Source organism: Aspergillus chevalieri, chromosome 2 (assembly GCF_016861735.1).
Source record: "Aspergillus chevalieri M1 DNA, chromosome 2, nearly complete sequence".
In the NCBI taxonomy this organism is placed as follows: Eukaryota; Fungi; Ascomycota; class Eurotiomycetes; order Eurotiales; family Aspergillaceae; genus Aspergillus; species Aspergillus chevalieri.
In genome coordinates this window covers 483,126-500,075 of record NC_057363.1, presented here as the reverse complement: position 1 = coordinate 500,075, position 16,950 = coordinate 483,126, and the positions used below count along the sequence as shown (strand labels likewise).

The following is a 16,950-nucleotide window of genomic DNA, read 5'->3' as shown; positions in this document are numbered from 1 at the left end:
CGACTATAATACCAGCGGTCTGCTCCAGTCTGGGCTCTTCAATACTACTAATGGACACGATTGTGGATTGGATGCCATCACAAACCCTGCCTATCGATCGTCTGTTGAAGCTACGCACAGCGGATAATGTTCTCCACGGGCAGGATTCACCGAATCATACAAGCGACAGCCCTGTCCGTCCATGATATCAGCGTCCGATACTTTGACACTATCCACCCGTTGGATTCCCATTATTTCTCGCGGTCGGTTCGAGCACGACCTAGCTAGCAGCCACGGTTCAAAGGCGCCGGACTTGTCAATCTCTTGCTGAGTATGTGCTTGGTAGTTTTACCAAGGGAGTCCCCGAGGCCGAGTATCGGTTCCAGGTGTAAAGTCGCTGTACCTGGAGACGAAGATGATGTATTCGCAAGCGCAGACATTTTCTCAGTTATCGACGCGTGTTGCTCAGACTGGACTTCTCAATGCGTTTTTCGAATATGCCCATTATTTACCCGAGACTGCGTTTGTGACCCTTGGCCTTTGCGTAAGGATACTGCAGGCTGAGGCTTTAGGGCCGGCAGTTGATGACCACAAATTACCGAATATGTGGTGGGCAATTGTCCACGTCCTTCAATTCCGGCAAAAGCGCCTCGAGAAAAGACACATCGTCCAAGTCGATGAGTCTCTCTTCAACAAGCTGCAGACAGGCTATGGAGGTGATGAGCTTAGTGCACGAAGCAATCCGGAAGATATTATCCAAACTCATCGGGATTCCCGATCCAATACCTCGCATGCCGCTAGCGTAGGCGAATTTCTCGGCGCCATGGCTATCGACGACGATGGATACCACGCCGGGGATGTGATGGTTGACGGTAGGATCACATGCGGCGTCTATCTTGGCCTGAAGGGCTGAGATGAGCTCGGACAGGAATGGCAAGGACATGGTGAATTGATAATTGATATTGAGAGAGGAGGGTAGAGTGTCTTGCTTGAGTAGCATCTATGAGAGGGGAGACGTCGCCTTTTATGTTCACACGGCCATGGCCTTTGTCCCTCAGTGCAAGAAAGCCAAATTCAGGTCACGTCAGTTGTCCATCTATATAGCGTGTCGATTGTATACAGATTGGGGATAGCGGCAGCCGATGAGGTGCAGTCTCGCTTGACCTAGGTGAGACTAGCTCACGTATTTCTACAAAAGGTTGGAAGTTAACAATATCAAGGCAACACCAGCACATATGCCTAGAGCGAGCAAAAAAAAGATCAAGTACGGAAATGGTCGGAGCTATGAAGGGCTTTCTTTCCAATTCTGCCGCTTGTCCCCACAATGTCATATGAGGCTAGCTACATGGCAAATACGAGGTTTATATCCTATGGATCCGATTCCAGGTGATTCATATTTCATGTACGGATCTCGCCTCCTTGGTGGAGGCAATTTGAGTGGCTATTTTAGTTTGGGGTAGTCACAATATTATCTGAGGAAATAATTATACATTGGTTCACAGTAATCGTTGCATTCGACTAACTCCCTGCCAATATGAATCCCATCGGGGCCAGTTTTATCTCGATCAATCAAGGGAATTTTTCGCCTGACACCTCCAGTTCGGTGCACCCGGTCGTCCTTACTGCTATAGGGAATCGTTGTGGAAGAAATTCAAGGAGACAGAACGAATGCAAAGTGCACAAAAAGGTATATGTTATTGAGTGGCGTTAGATCGTACCCGGTCACTCCACTACCCTCAGGCCTCAGCGCCCATCTCAACTGCAGTATTCACAGTGATCACATGCAAAATGACCAATTTTGCCAATGTCAGGGACCCGGGCTATATGGTCGTTAGTGACCAGCTATGTTTATGGGTGGAAGCACTGCAGAGAGAACGTGAGGCACAGGTTCAGGCTCAGGCTTTTCAGGAACCTCAGCAAGAGCCTGCAGGGTTCCAGAGCCCTCATCCGCAATATCTTACTGACTCTGGAGGAGGGCCGATTTTTCAGGGAACTCAGGCTGCTGGGAGGGATATTAATTTGAATGCTGTAACTCACAGGTATCAGCTTGAATAGAGGGAAATCAGATGCAAGGGCTTAATATATATATGTCCAGGGAACAAAGATGTTTGCACGGAATCTCGCGACTTGTAGAGGGAAAAAACTCCTTTTCGTGCGCCTATGCGAACCTGAATTACACAGACCACTTTGCGAAATGGAGAAGGGAGTGAGCATCAGAAGGAGAGTAATTATGCAGTTTGGCATTGTACCCCGGTGTACCTTTGGTATTATCTACCCTTTGGTATTATCTACCCATATAATGCACTAAGAGCTAGCCCATTCAACAAGCCCAGCCGGGCTAGCTCAATCGGTAGAGCGTGAGACTCTTAATCTCAAGGTTGCGGGTTCGACCCCCGCGTTCGGCTTCAACAGAAGACGATCACGATTGATCACTTTTTTTTGTCTTTTTCCTGGACAACCCCTCCCCCCCTTTTTTTTTTTTTTTTTTTGGCTCGCTGGGTAGACACAAGGCCGCTCCAATAGTGTCATTGAGATGATGTGCCAATGTCAAGTAAATATATTCAAGCAAGCAAAGTAAATATATGTAAACGAGCTCGCCAACCAATATCCCACAAAGTAAATAGAACAGCATAAACGCCGTGCTATGCAATGGCCCAAACAATCATAGCAATAAACGCCGTTCAAAACACCAGAATCACCGGCCATCCGCCGCGAACAAAAAGTGGAACTCCACCGACTATACAGCCGAACAAAAACCAATGATCAAACCTGCGGTTGGCCAGTAGTAGTATAAACACCCTCAAAATCCAACCCATCCAACATCCCATTGACGCGATCAATCTCCCGACTGAGATCCTCACTATTCACAGCAAGACTACTGACTTCGTCGAATTTGCGACGACGGTTCGCGTCGGCGATCATCTCCGACACGAAGAATTTCTGCTCTTCCAGTACAATAAGTCGATCGCGAAGTGACTTTTCTTCTGCCTCCATTGCCGAAATAGCGCTACTCGTCTCGCTGGTTACGCTGCTAGCGCTGCCGTTGGCTGCCGGATTCCCGTACTTGATAGACGCAAGAGCGGACTCATGTGGTCGATGACCATTTGCAGGCGAACTGCTTGGTGTGGGAGAACTCGTGGCGCTTGGAAGGCGAGCATTAGGTATGGCGTGCTTGAGAATCTTAGGTAGAGATTTCAGAGGAAGCATATGGAGGTGCAGGAAGTTGCTGGCTTGTTGGTAGACGGCTTTTTGGAGGCATTTTTGCGTAATGGAATCAGTTGGCATGTCGCGGATTCGTCTGGCCGCGACGTCATATTGGGAAAAGGAATCGATAAGTCGCTTGCGGACTTTGGAGGCATCTGCTATTTGAGCGGCCGATGGTGGCCGTCTCGAATCTCTGAACCGATGTTAGAGAATCTGCGATCGAGCATGCGACAGGTATACTTACTGTAAAGCTGCTAGAAGCTTCTGAAATTTTGGCAGCAATATTCGAATGCCTCTCTCAAATTGTGTCAAGTTCTCGTATGCCCTCAGGTCTGGAGGTTTCCGCAGTATATCTGCCTCAAAATCTCGCCGATTGAACAAGGTTGCTCTGCATTCCTTGCAGAGCCTAATATCAACATCAATCAAGCCCGTAGTACCTTTCTCCGCAGGCACCCTCGACACTACAAGAGTCAGCACCAACACCACCATCCGGCCAAAGATACTTACTAGGTGCAATGCTCAACGGTACTTCCGCAGAACATCCCGTCACCGGATCACCACAAACAACTCGCCCGCAAGTCCTGCAGTGGTGTCTCCGAAAAGTATAAGCGGAAAAGTCCTGCTGACAAAAAGGACACCTGGGAACGCTCGCATCGTCTTGCCAGCTGACGATCGTCTGCTCAAGGGCCTTGCGTTGATCGTTCTGCCACGAAATAGACCAGAGCTTGTTCCCTCCAGACTGGATCTGCTCTAAAGGCAAATTGGCTAGTAGTTGAGTAAGTCGCGTCAAGCGTTTCTCTAACCGAGACATTTCCAGCGTGGATTTGTCGACGACGGGTTTTCTCATGGCCCGGAATGCGTCGGTTTGATTTCTCACCAAGCCTGCATTGCATTAGCAACCATTTTCCACACATAAATGAGTCCGAGGATACCATTATGATCATTGTACCCCTCTCGTGACTTATAACAAGTCTCACAAACCCTAGACCACAACCCCCTGACCGGCTCATGTTGCGCAGACCTCGACAACTTCATCTGATACATAGTATGCTCCTCGCAGAACAACTTCCCACACTTCCGACAATGCACACACCCATTCGTCGCATTCAGCCTCTTCCCGCACGTCGGCTCCAAGCAAACATCATTAAACGTCCGAGGCTGCCAATGTTCCTTTGTAATCACATCATCCGGATCCAACGGTCTCGGACCATTATCAGGAGCCGGAAGAGGTACTTGTGCAGAAGAAGAAGTAGCGGGAGCGAGGGGTCGGGTAGAGGGCCCTGCGAGGGATGGCTGGATGTTCTCGTTCGATTCGAAGACATCCAGGCCTTTGAGTTTCTGGTTTAGGACGGCGAGGGGCTGGAAGCGCTTTGCTTTTTCCATTTGGACTTTGAACCAGTCTTTGACTTCGTCTTGGCGGTCGTCTTCTAGGTTTTGGTGGACGTCGTCGAGATGTCTGTAGATCCGGGGAGGTTCGTGTTAATCGCTGTCCAAGCGCGGGGAAGGAAGGGGAGATCAATCACCTATTCAATTGCAGTAACGTTACCTACGACAGTCAGCACATGGAACCCTAAATAAAAAAAAAAAAGAAAGTATAAACAAAAAAGAGCATACCATCTCCTCACTACAGATCGGACAAGCAAGCTGTGCCCCAGCCGCCGCCGGGGCCGCTGATATCGAAGTATCACCATTCTCCAACGATATCCTCGAGATCAAATCCTGGCTCTCCGTTGAGGAAAACTGCGACGCGGATGCCTGCGAGCCGAGAGACACGCTGCTGGCGGATGGCGACAGAACCCGAGCTCCCTTGGGCTGCTGCTGCTGTTGCGGAGATGATGAGGCCGCGGCGGGAGTGAAAGCGTTCGCATTGCCCAGGACACGACCACCGCCCAGCGTCCTTGGGGGCATGGTTTTTGATTAATTATGGGAGCATGAGATGCTGGCGGCGGGGGAGAAATGAGCAATTTGTGAGGTAGAAAGTGGTGAAGATGGTGCCCGCGAGAGGGGAGCTGACGGAAGAAGGAGAAGGCGGCGGCGAAAGGCAATCATGGGGTTGGGCGCCTAATGATGCCTGAGGCAGAACAACCATGGAGCGCTACTACGGAGTAAACAAAAGAATATGTCTACAAGGAACGCGGAATTGTAACCTGTACATGAATTTTTTATGCAATCTACTAATTATTTACATGCTAATATATCATCATATCATACCAAACCATCATGTCACATAACTTAAGTGTACCACGAAGGGGTGGGGATCTCGTTGGTCAAGTAGTAACGGCCCAGCTCGTTCTCCTTGTAGGCCAACGGGTCGTGCAGGGTGTGGACACGGATGTCCTTCCAGAAGCGGTCGAAGCTGTACTTCTCGGAGGTGGAACGGGCACCGGTGACCTCGAAGACACCGCCGGTGACCTCGAGAGCCATGTGGGAGGAGGTGATCTTACAGGCGGTGACGGACTCGGCGACCTCACCACGCTGGCGGGCGGTCAAGTCCAGCTTGTTACCAGCGTAGCCGTGGAACAGGTCGGAGATCTCCTTGCCAGCGACGTCGCAGAGAGCGTCGGCAGCGCGGATGGAGGCGAAGTAGCGACCGTACTTGGCGAGGATGTAGTGCTCGTCAAGGGCGCTCTTCTGGGGGTTGTGGGTGAAGGGCCAGGGGCGGGTGGTGGTGGTGGTGTAGCCCTTGGCGGTCTGGAGGGCACCGCGGGCGATACCGTTGTAGAAGTTGGCGAAGACGAGCTGGAAGATGGGGCCAAGGAGGGTCTCGTAGGGGGACTCGAGGAGCTCCTTGATGGGCTTCCGGGCCTCGACGTCGAAACCAAGGGCGTCCTTCCACTCGAAGGGGATCTCCTCAATCTTGCAGGAGCCCGACTCGGTCAGACGCATACCCATGTTCTTCCAGTTGTAGGCAAACTGGAAGCCGGGCTGCTTGGTGGGGACGATGGTGAAGATGTGGTCGCCGGTTTCCATGTGGACACCCTCGAGGACGATGAGGTCGGAGAGAGCACCGCCGGTGGTGAAGTTCTTGAAACCGTTGAAGACGAGACCGTCACCGTTGGGGGTGATGCGGCTATCGTTGTCACGGGGGTTGACGGCAGCACCGACGAAAGAGTTGGTCTCGAGGATGGTCTTCTCCCAGCGCTCCTTCTGCTCCTCGGTACCGATAACGCGGGTGAGGGAGGACCACTGCAAGTGGTAACCCAAGAGCATACCAATGGAACTGTACAGTTACCTTCGTTAGCCTTCAATGCAAAGTCCCAGAAATATAGGAATTGACCTACCCATCGCCAACAGCGAGCTCACGGATAGCACGGAGGGCAACCTCCCAGGTCTGGCCACCACCACCGTACTTGGGGTCACCGAGGATCTTGGTGAGACCAGAGCTCTTCAAGAGAGAGACCTCAGCGTGAGGGACCTTCTGCTCGATGTTACGGGTAGCAGCGTCGGGGGCGAGGATGCCAGCGACCTTCTGGGCACGCTCAACCCATCCGGCGGGGGAAGTAGGGAGGCCCTCAGCGGCGAAGGCATCGTGGTGAGCCTGGTAGACGGTGGGGTCGGAAGCGGGAGGAGCCATTGTGATTAACTAGTAGATGTTGAATGTACGGGGGGTATCTAAAAGTTAAGAATGAAAGATAGTGAACAGAAAAAGAAAAAGAAAATTGGCTAAGACGAGCGACCCCTCGTTTATATAGACACAACCCCCCCTCCTCCCTCTTCGGGGATGTGGAACGAATCGATTTCCCTAATGGGACTTTTTCAGCGTTCCCATTATTTCCACGCCGTGCTTTCGGTTCGCCGCGCACACTTTTCCTGCATACATTGACCAATTAGGGCTTGCGATGTCTCGGGGGCCAGCGAGGCTTGCCACATTGGGCATAGTCCCGTGGATCATTACCGGGATGGCAAGAAAAAAAAAGATTTTGATGGTTCCAAATTGACTGTTGTAAGTATCATTACTACTATGTACATTCGTTTACTTAGGATGAAGCATACATAGCATTGGTGGATTGATCCTAGACCAGCAATTGACCATCATACGACAGTGTTAGAGTGCATACTGGTACTCTGTATAGTACGTAAGTGGGATGAATAGAGGGGTCATGCGATGAGGCACTACTGAGGGGCCAAGGGCCATTCCGAGTTGGACCCGCTTAGAGCAAAATTTTACCGCCAGAGATGCATTCTGATTGGACTGGTGGCGCATAATTCGATTGGTTTCGATGCCGGATGCCAGAAGATTCGAAGTTTTGTTACCGCGGTTCCGCGTTAGCCACCGTCGAAGGAGTTTCAAGAGGGTGCTCAGGATGCGTGCACAGCGATACAACGGGTATTGGATTGTGCCTGTACATAGTGTAGCTGCATGCATAGGATCATTCTATTGACACAATACTTACTATCTACTATGTACGCTGTACTACGCCGGAATATACGAAGCCATGGCAGGCATCTAAAACCTACTCCGTGTTCACAGCAGTGCGTGTCCCGAAGCCGAAGATACCCGTCAACCAACAAGCCCATTGTGGCTAGTGCTTTATCGTGTCTCTATCGTCCAATCGCTGCCCATGCCACAGCACAGTAAGTGGAGTCTGCGACAGTGGAATTTCTGGAGAGCGGGCTAGGCCGGAGTTAGAAATGTGGCGTGTGTTGAAGATTTTGAATGGCTGCCCTCTGAGCGAAACGGGGCGGTCCTCAAGGTTAATTGAGGCTTTTTCGAAAAGGTACCAGTCGTCGGGGAAACGTGCACTAGCCACATGGGGTGTACCCACTGTAGGAGCAGAGTACAAGTACTCGAAGATAGAATTACCTGTGGTTAACCGTGTACATGGGCACCCACGATATCCATACTCTGTACTGCCACCATACTGGTAAAGCACTACATAGATATGGCGTGCTATGTGCATAGAGCCATGCAGGTACCGCTTATGTCGGAATCAAGCATCACACCCTGGTATGCTGTGACCCATGCATAACTAAACAAACCCAGCCATTGGTGGATATTTACGACAAGACTCGGCATGTCCCGCTATCAGCATGGATACAAATGGGTCGTAACGATCGTGATATTTCTATGCAACTCGCTAAATAACAAGACAAATGATCTATACAAGCAACAAGCAAAACATGCAAAACTTTTCTCTCAACAACAAAACACGACACTTTTTTTTTTGTAGTTTTTTCTTTTCAACTTTTTTTCTTTGGTTTTTTTGGACACTTTTCCATCTGTTTTTGTTGTCCTTTTTTCTCTTTTTATCCTTTTTGCTAGTTTTCAATCCAATCCCATATCCCATATATACAATCCACCACCCATTACCTACCGCTCCCCCCATCTAACCTTCTCATCCTCCCCAAACGCCAAACCCATCTTATTCCCCCTGCACACAGAAAAGAAACCATTACCGCTCAAAATCCCGATGATAACTCGTCCCGGTATTCGGATTATCATACTCCCTATGCACCCTCGTACTTCCATCATCCCGTCTATCCACATCCCGATGCCGATACGTCCCACTCGGATTCACCCGCTCCCGATGATGTCTCTGGCTCCCATCAGTCCGATAATCCATGTGCTGATCGTACGCCCCAGTACTGGGGTCATACGCTGTGGTCCCGTAGCCGTTGTCGTAGGTCGTTGTGCCGTAGGTGTTGTCGTACGCGTTGGACCCGTAGCGGCTTCCGTAGCCAGTGGTGCCGTAGCCCGTGGTGCCGTAGCCTGTTGTTCCGTAGCCGGTTGTGTCGTAGTCGCGGGCGGTCGTGCCGTAGCCCGTGGTGCCGTAGGCAGTGCCCGTGTTGTCGTAGGTGTTGCCGGCGGTGCCGTAGGCGGTACCTGTGGTGCCGTAGGTGTTTGTGTCGGTGTAGTCGGTCATTTTGGTATTTTTTTGGTGGGGGGTTTTGTCTTTTTCCCAAGTTTTTGCTATTTTTTGATTTATATTTTGGAACGAAATGAAGTGAGAAACGTTTGTGGAAGTTGCCTTTCCTATCAAATCAAAGCTGGCCAGTTTTGATCTGCTATCCAAAACAAACTCAACAAGCAATCATCAACGCTCCTTATAACCCCCTCGTGGCGCCATATTAGGGCTTGAAGTGATACCTATGACCCTGTCTGACATCACAGCGGGCGAGTCTACCAGCGGCAAAGCTGCACTCTGACTGGACCGGGATTCCAGCCCTAATAGTTCCAGTGTATTCCAGCCCGGTTCTAGGTCATCCCCGCGTTTTAATTTTCCGGGGGGCGCGCTGGTGCTGGTGTTCCAGTCCAGTCGGTTGTTATAAGAGGGAGAGCCACCACCACCACCGGCGATGAGCGTCGTCATGGGTTTCCGGGTTGTTCTTTCTTCTGTTTTTATTGAGATGGTCAAGGCAAATGTGTGCCCTGTGCTCTGTGCCCCGTATCAGTTGATGAAGTTCTTGTTTCTGATGCTGATACGTAGAGAATCAAAAGATTACGTTCCCGCCATCAATTACGCCTAAAACTGCATCTAGATAATGGCAGCTGGACTACTGTGTAAAAAATGTTTACCACATCATATTTTGCAAGTCTCTCACTCTATAGAAATCTAAATCATCATTCAACCCCAACAAAATAGATACTCCTAGCAAATACAAAACGATCCATAGATATCTAAACTAAACCTTCCTCTGTCTCTCCTTCTCCGCCAAAGCCTGCAACTCCTCCATCGCCTTCCTAGTCCTCTCCCTCTGTAACTGCTCCGGTCTCCGCGAAGCAATGTCCTTTGGCCGGAAGTCACTGAAGAAATGCTTCAGCACCTTCTCGATAACCCAGCAGCCTGCGTAGTCCAGGATCATGAGGATGGTCAGGGTAAGCTTAAATTCCGTGCTGAAGGGAACCAGACGCAGTTTCTCGTTGACTTCGGGGATAAACTCCGTGGCGCAGGAGAAGGCGACACCGGAGGCGGCGACAAGACCCCAGTACATGGCTTTGTTCTCGCGGATGGACTCGCGGAAGGGCCGGCCTTGGTAGTTGATGGAGAAGGTCGAGATTTGCTGGATGAGCTGCAGGAGGTAGATGGCGCTGTTGAGGAGGGAGGGCTCGAATTCGCCTTCGAGGTCGATGTCGTTTGATCTCCTGTGGGACTGTTAGCATGTTATACTAGAGATCCACAGGTGAAATACGTACGGCTCAATGGAGTAGACATAGTTCGACAGGTAAATCAAAGTAGCAATGTGAATGGCGAACTGCCCAAGAATGGAACCAATGATGTAGATGTTGAAGATGTTCGGTTGCGGTCGTTCTTTGGACAGACCTTCCACAGACTACAAAGCATATTAGAATCTAATATTTCATTAGGAGGACAAAGAACATACCTTGGCACGCGAAATTGAAAGGAAGCAGACACTCATCAGCATACCGCTAATAGTGACCTGACCATCACCAAACTTGATACCGTCGAGATAGATAACACTCAAACTGTATGCACTAATCAAACAGTTCAGGGCGAGAATCTTGTACATCTGAATAGTCGCAACGAGGGTACATCGGCCCTGACGGAGAATGTTGGGAATGGCAATAACGTTGGCCAGCTTGCTAGTGAAGGGCGCCGCCACAGAGGCATCACCCAGCTTGATAGTCGGAGGTTCGTTCTCATCCATCTCCTGTTCCATCATGGACGAGGTAAGCTTGTCGGCAAAGCCAGCGGCGGCCACGGAGGCCTGCTGCTGGCGCTGCTGCTGGGGAGTCATGGACTGTTGCAGAGCCTGTGCTTGCGGAGAAGTGACCGTCTCAACGACATCGGACTGCGCGTTGTTGACTGCAGCGAGAGCGGCAGCACCACGGCGCTGGGTTTCGCGTTCCATGGCCTTCTGGTAGTGTGGGTTGCTGGGACCAGGAGGGTAGAGGTGAGCGATCTGCACGGGAACCGGAGGCGAGGGCTGGTTGAATCGTTGCATCATGCCAACCTGCTTCTCATAGATCTCCTTCATCTTCGTCGTCCGATAGTGCTCAGCGATCTTGGCGAGGTCTTCAGGAGAACCGTTTAGAAGCGCAACACCGACATGGGCCTGCTTCAAGGCTCCGACATCGTTGGTGCCGTCACCGCACATCAGAGTAGTGTAGCCGCCATCCTTGAGACCCAGAAGAATGTCTTCCTTTTGCTTCGGGGAGACACGAGCGTAGACCCATGTGTGGCGAAGAAGGTTGACAAAGGCCTTTTGGCCTTTGAACTTGGCCAGAGCGTAACCGGTAATACAAATGTCCTTGGTGTCGAGAATCTTTGGGTCCAGATCTTGAGTAGGGTCAACGTCCTTGTTGAACTTGTCATCAATGCTTCGCCAGACAAGGCGGGTTCCCGAGAAGTCGTTTTCAGGCGCATCAAGAATTAGAACATCACGGTCAACAATTTCGACTTGACGCGCAACGTGACAGGCAGTAAGAGGGTTGTCACCAGTAATCATAACGACACGATGGCTACTCTCATTCAACATGCGCACGGCCTTGATGGCGTCTTCCTTCAGGGGGCACTGCAAAACAAGGAAACCAGCGAAAGTCAAGTTGGACTCAATTTCATCTCTGGCGTAGTCGTTGATACGTCCTTGGGAAAGCTCAGCCTCGGGCGAAAGAGTCTTGCAGGCGAGAGCAAGCACACGGGCCCCGTTGCGCGTGAAGTACTTGAAGGTCTCTTCGTAGTGCGGGGGCGTCTCAACAAGCATAGTCCGGATAGTCTCAGGCGCACCCTTGACACTCACGAAGGTAGATTTGCTTCGCTTGGACGTCTTCCGGTCGCCACTAGTAATGGACGCAATCGTGCTCTGGCGCTTTAAGGCCGAAGAGAACTGGAAGCGTCTCTTGACTTGGACAGATTCAACGAAGCTGGTAGGAGAACCGCTAGCCGGGCCAGCCTTGCGAGTAAGAGTGTCGTTTCTACCAAGAGTCCAACCGAGCCATTCCAGGGTAGCCTTTTCCATGGGATCGCCAACAACCTCGCCCTCGTCCAATTTGACCAGGGCATGCGCGCTAGCAAGAACGAGAGTCGTGTTGATGTCAATGCTGTCGGCCTTAGCCAGTTCCGTGTGCGCTCCATCCGCCTCGACCTTTGCACCCTGTTGACCCAATTTGAGACCAGCAATACCGTCGACAACGAGGTCCTCACCAGTCAAAGTACCGGTCTTGTCAAAGCAAGCAACGTCGACACGACCCGCGAAGGGAATGCGGAAAGGCTCAGTGCAGAAGATTGCGAACTTGCTCAGGGCAGCAAGGCTGGTGTTAACAGCAAGACTGAGCTCCATGGGAAGCTCAGGAGGGACTACGCTGGTGATAATCAGGACACAGTCAAGGAGCAGCTTGGACCTCTTGCGGTCTTTGGCCACACCCTCTTGCCACACATACCACGAAGCGGCAAGCGCGAAGAATAGCAGGAACAGAATGAAAAGCAGGGCCTCGGCATTGTTCGCGGAGACACGTTCCGTGGAATAGATCATGGTGCGAACCAAATTACCCTGGCTCGTCTCGAATCCGGTCTTCACCACAACACCAAGGGCACCATTGTCCGGCGGAGCGGGAATACTAGGCTTCTGCTGCTCTGTACCCTCAGCACTGGTGTTGGGGTGAGTGATTTGCAAAACCTTGGTTCCTCCGTGAACGAAGGCATTCTTGTCCAGCCCTTCCGGTTCGATCAGGTCATCAGCGGGTCTGAGCTGGATTGAATCCTTCAGAAGAGGGGTACTTTCACCAGAAAGCATAGCTTCGTTGACGATGGCACTGCCCTCAATCAAGAGAATGTCACAGGCAACACCGCTGTCTTCCTTGGTTCGGTTGACGGACATCAGATCACCGGGGAGGAGCTTGTCGCTGGTGGTTTCCTGCCATTTCTTGTTACGGTACACCCACACGTCATAAGGCTTGATGTTCATGCCCCGGAACTCAGTGAGAGTCCTCTGACGCTGCCAAACCACGGTGCTCTCGAACGCGACCAGCATGAAGAGGGTAAACAGCGAGTAGTACCAGTATTCATCCAACATCCACAACCCGACGCAAAAGATCTGGAATACGAAAAATGGCGCCACCGCATGTTCCTTCCAAAGTTCGACAAAGCCCGGAACCGGAATGTCAAACTTGTTGTCGCCATAGTGTTCCTGGATGCGGTTGATCTCGGCCTCAGTATCAAAGCCCCGGTTTTGCTGGAAGTACTTGATCGCAGGCTTCGGTTCGTCGTCGAGAACGTAGGTCAACGGGGCGAAACACCGACGCTCCGCGTAGTAAAGGAAGCGGCGCTTCTGGAACAAGAACGAGAACGTCTTCTTTCCATCCTTAACTTCGTGAACCAAAGGGCAGATCTCAGCAGAACCAGCGTTGGCGTCCGGGATGACCTTGATAAGCTGCGCGGTATCCAGAGAGTTGGCGCGGGTGGCCGTGAACAACGTCTCGATGTTGATATTCCATTTCGTCATTAACCAAAGAAGCGACTGGAGCGTAATGATCGTCCCGGACCACACGAAGGTCCATTCCTGACCCTGGATGTACTTATCGTAGCGCTCAGGAGAGAGGTAGAACGCGAAGAACGCGGGCCAAATTATGAGGAACGGCCACACGTAGGTATGGAGCTGGATAGGGAGCGGGTTGTGAAGCGACGCATATTTGATCTGGGGATCGTCCACGAGTTTCGCCCTGCGTAATAATCAATCAGCAACGGTCTTTTTCTCAAACTATTAAGGGCACGGGGGAGCACTGACATGATGACATTCGAATGACCATGTGGTCAGACGACACAGAAGCGAAAGACGGCGAGAAAGGGGAAAGTAGATTAAACAATCATAAGAGAAGAAAATATATCCATTCAGTCACCAGCAACTTCCCAAAGCCGAAAGAAAGAGTCGCTAGGATGATATTCTCTTAAAGAAGCCACCTCATAATTTCCTGCCGGAGGTTTCGCCGCCCAGCCCGGAGCTTGATGACGGCGCGCTCGCTGATTGGCCGACACCGCAAAACCAGTCACGTGATATCTTTGTATGCTCGAAACAGAGGTTTTTGGGAGTAAATGCAATAATAAAGTAGCTTACTGTCTGTAAATTCGAAAGCTAAGAGTTGAAAGCTATTATATAATTTTTACTTAATGAAAAGGAAAATGGTAGCAAAATTTTGTAGCCCTCAATGTTATTTGTGATTTGGTTCGTAGGGCTGAACATCTATGTATAAAAAATATATCTGTCAGATAGTCAAGGTACCTCATATCCCGGCTATATTACCACCTCATCTCCATTTGGGAACCTTGTTGGTTTCGAATCTTAACCACTTGTCATCCGCTTATTCGCCCCTCCACCAACCATGATGATTCATGCCTACCTGACCCCTCAGTGAGCCTTTCTCCCTTTTTAGCTCGTTTACCGACCTCCATAATGCTGCACAACTGGGAAGCATACATATATGATCCAAGTTACTAAAACGAGCTTCTGTTGTTGGGACATGCGGGTTTGCTCAGCTTACGTGCAATGAACCCTATCCCTGATGAAGTGGATGAGAGTTTTGGGAGAAGACCGACATAGCCATAGGACGAGTCCATGCCGAAGGTGCTGTAAGCATCTGTTATTACCGAGAGTGGTTCACCGTGGCCCTCGTCAGACTCGTTTGGAATGGAACCAAGCATAAGCCAATGTTGGATATTAGAGCGGCGCTGGTTTTGGGTGAGTTTGACTGGGTTGGTTTGTGTTCTCTAAAAGGCTCGCGTAGATCCTTAATTTGAATGTATACCGTGCCCTCAATCTGCCTATCGTTGAGCGGCCTCGGTACAGCTTGTCCACAGATATTGAACGGCAGAAATAGCAAAGAGTAGCAGAGAAGAGTCGGGTGGATCACAACGTGTTACTGTAACTCCATGATGCGAATGGACTTGAGAACAGAATTGATTAGTTGGTGACTATCCTATCGATGCTGGGTTGCTGAACGAGCACCTGACCAAGAGCCAAAGTCAAAATAACAGTCAGACCCTCCTCGTCGTAAACAACCTCCTAGGTGTAAGCCAAAAATCCGCCCCCTCCACCAGCTCCAACTCCATCTCACTCCTAGCCTTCATCTCAATCTCATAAATCTTCCACGCCCTCAACGCAAACGTACAAACCGCACCCCCCAGAAACATACACCCTACGAAAACCTGCGAACTCAAGTACCCAAAACTCCCCACAATCTGCAACGCAATCGGCTCCGCAAACGTCGTCGGCAACACCAACGAGAAACAAATCATCCCCAGCGTCGCTGGCATCCTCTGCATTCCCACAATCTCCGCGGTAACAGGCGCAAAGCACGACCAGAACGTCCCCGTGACGGAGCCACTGAGAAGCGCGAAGACGATGAGCACCGGGAAGGTTTTTGCTGGGACCCAGAGGGCCAGGCAGAGGATGCCGCAGATGCAAGTCATTACTGAGGCCATGTTTATACGGCCGAGCACGTCGGAATAGTAGCCAACCAGGGGTCTGCCGACGCCGAGACCGAGGTTCAGCATTGCGCCGATGATGGAGCCCTGGCGGGCAGAGAGGCCGATGGAGATGGCGTAGTTGGGAAGCGAGTAGAGGAGCGTGATGTAGCCGAGTTCTGTGAGGAAGCCCCAGGAGACGACTAGGATGACTTGGATGCGGGCGTATTCGCGGAAGTCGAAGGCTTTGCCTTCTGACCGGGCTGGGGTTGGGCTTTTGCGGTCTTTGAGGAGGGCGGAACAGAGTAGGTTCATTGCGAGGGAGCAGAATGCTAGGATTCGGTATGTCCATGGTAAACCCACGCTTTCAACGCCTGCGCCGGCGCCTAGGTTATACGCTAACCCGCCTATGCCGGCGCCGGATGTGGCCATGCCAAGGACGAGGCTGCGTCTTCTGGAGAACCACTTTGGGAGGATGGATGTAGCTGTGATGTACAAGAATCCCATCCCATATCCGAAACATAGTCCCTGGCTTAGGAATAGGTGCCATATTTTAGTTGAAAAGGATGCCCCGAGTAGTGAAGCGAACACGAGAATTGATCCGATGAGAAGCGTAGGCCTGGTTTCTAGTTTCCGGTTGGATAGTGAGACGATGGGGGAGACCAGGAGGGCCTGAGATATAGATAGGCCGCCGATCAAGGCGTATTGTAGTTCCGTGGCTTCGGGGAATGTCGAATTGGAGAGATAGTGTGCGAGGAAGACAGCCCATGCCTGTATCATCAGCATAAGCACACATAAGAAGCCATTGTCGAAAGCTTACACTATTAACACCCCAAGTATGCGCATTGATCAGAAAAACACACAGAGTACACACCCATCCATACCCCCCATCAGGCGGAACATCCTCCTGACTCGCAACATTCTCTGAATCATCGTATTCCAATCGCTGATCCAGCCCAGAGCCCGGAGTCCTCGAGACCGGACCGTCATTCTGAAACGAGCTCTGTGCGATAAGGCCCTCATCGCTCCGCATACCGGTAGCCATTCCGACGCTTCAATTGCCGAGACACTCGTCGAGATTTTTCTTCGAGAAACAAGCTTCGTTTCAAATATACCATGTCATGAGCCTTTTTATAGATAGACTTGGGACCCGACTAGCACCATTTCTTCACTGGATGAGTCAATTGGTGTGTCTTTTTGAATCGGCGGCTTTTGTTGGCTGGTCGGACCGATCCAAAACATCCCCGAACCAGTGGAGAATGATTGATTGATCGACGGAGTGCGATTCATGCTGCCGTCAGAGCTATGTGCTTATGACAAGGTGCAATTGATGTGTTGAAAGTGGACATTGGCGCTGGTCGCTCATGTTCTCAGCTTAGACAATCAGCTTATCCCTGGCGTGATTATCTGC

General features: G+C 50.9%; 6 protein-coding genes and 1 non-coding gene across 7 annotated transcripts; 1 reads left to right on the top strand and 6 right to left on the bottom strand.

Moving 5' to 3' along the window:
- Positions 1-574: 574 nt before the first annotated feature.
- Positions 575-922, bottom strand: ACHE_20157S (uncharacterized protein; the record flags this gene model as incomplete). Its single annotated transcript, XM_043284429.1, has 1 exon — positions 575-922. The coding sequence occupies one exon, from the start codon at positions 920-922 to the stop codon at positions 575-577; it is 348 nt and encodes a 115-aa protein (XP_043133221.1).
- A 1,389-nt stretch (positions 923-2,311) lies between these two features.
- On the top strand, positions 2,312-2,384 carry ACHE_t20004A. The gene has a single exon. It is a non-coding gene; the product is annotated as a tRNA-Lys (tRNA).
- Positions 2,385-2,742: 358 nt separating this feature from the next.
- Positions 2,743-5,091, bottom strand: PEP7 (putative vacuolar segregation protein (Pep7); the record flags this gene model as incomplete). The annotated part of the gene is made up of 6 exons (XM_043284428.1): positions 2,743-3,376; positions 3,428-3,644; positions 3,691-4,065; positions 4,116-4,639; positions 4,707-4,729; positions 4,798-5,091. 6 exons carry the CDS (start codon positions 5,089-5,091, stop codon positions 2,743-2,745), a joined length of 2,067 nt encoding a protein of 688 aa, XP_043133220.1.
- Positions 5,092-5,415: 324 nt separating this feature from the next.
- On the bottom strand, positions 5,416-6,757 carry ACHE_20155S (uncharacterized protein; the record flags this gene model as incomplete). The annotated part of the gene is made up of 2 exons (XM_043284427.1): positions 5,416-6,403; positions 6,465-6,757. 2 exons carry the CDS (start codon positions 6,755-6,757, stop codon positions 5,416-5,418), a joined length of 1,281 nt encoding a protein of 426 aa, XP_043133219.1.
- Positions 6,758-8,576: 1,819 nt separating this feature from the next.
- On the bottom strand, positions 8,577-9,047 carry ACHE_20154S (uncharacterized protein; the record flags this gene model as incomplete). Its single annotated transcript, XM_043284426.1, has 1 exon — positions 8,577-9,047. One exon carries the CDS (start codon positions 9,045-9,047, stop codon positions 8,577-8,579), a length of 471 nt encoding a protein of 156 aa, XP_043133218.1.
- Positions 9,048-9,807: 760 nt separating this feature from the next.
- ACHE_20153S (ion-transporting P-type ATPase SPF1) lies at positions 9,808-13,868 on the bottom strand (the record flags this gene model as incomplete). The annotated part of the gene is made up of 4 exons (XM_043284425.1): positions 9,808-10,267; positions 10,319-10,455; positions 10,507-13,801; positions 13,867-13,868. Coding segments are annotated over 4 exons (3,894 nt in total).
- Positions 13,869-15,110: 1,242 nt separating this feature from the next.
- On the bottom strand, positions 15,111-16,584 carry ACHE_20152S (uncharacterized protein; the record flags this gene model as incomplete). Its single annotated transcript, XM_043284424.1, has 2 exons — positions 15,111-16,310; positions 16,360-16,584. 2 exons carry the CDS (start codon positions 16,582-16,584, stop codon positions 15,111-15,113), a joined length of 1,425 nt encoding a protein of 474 aa, XP_043133216.1.
- Between the last annotated feature and the right edge of the window lie 366 nt (positions 16,585-16,950).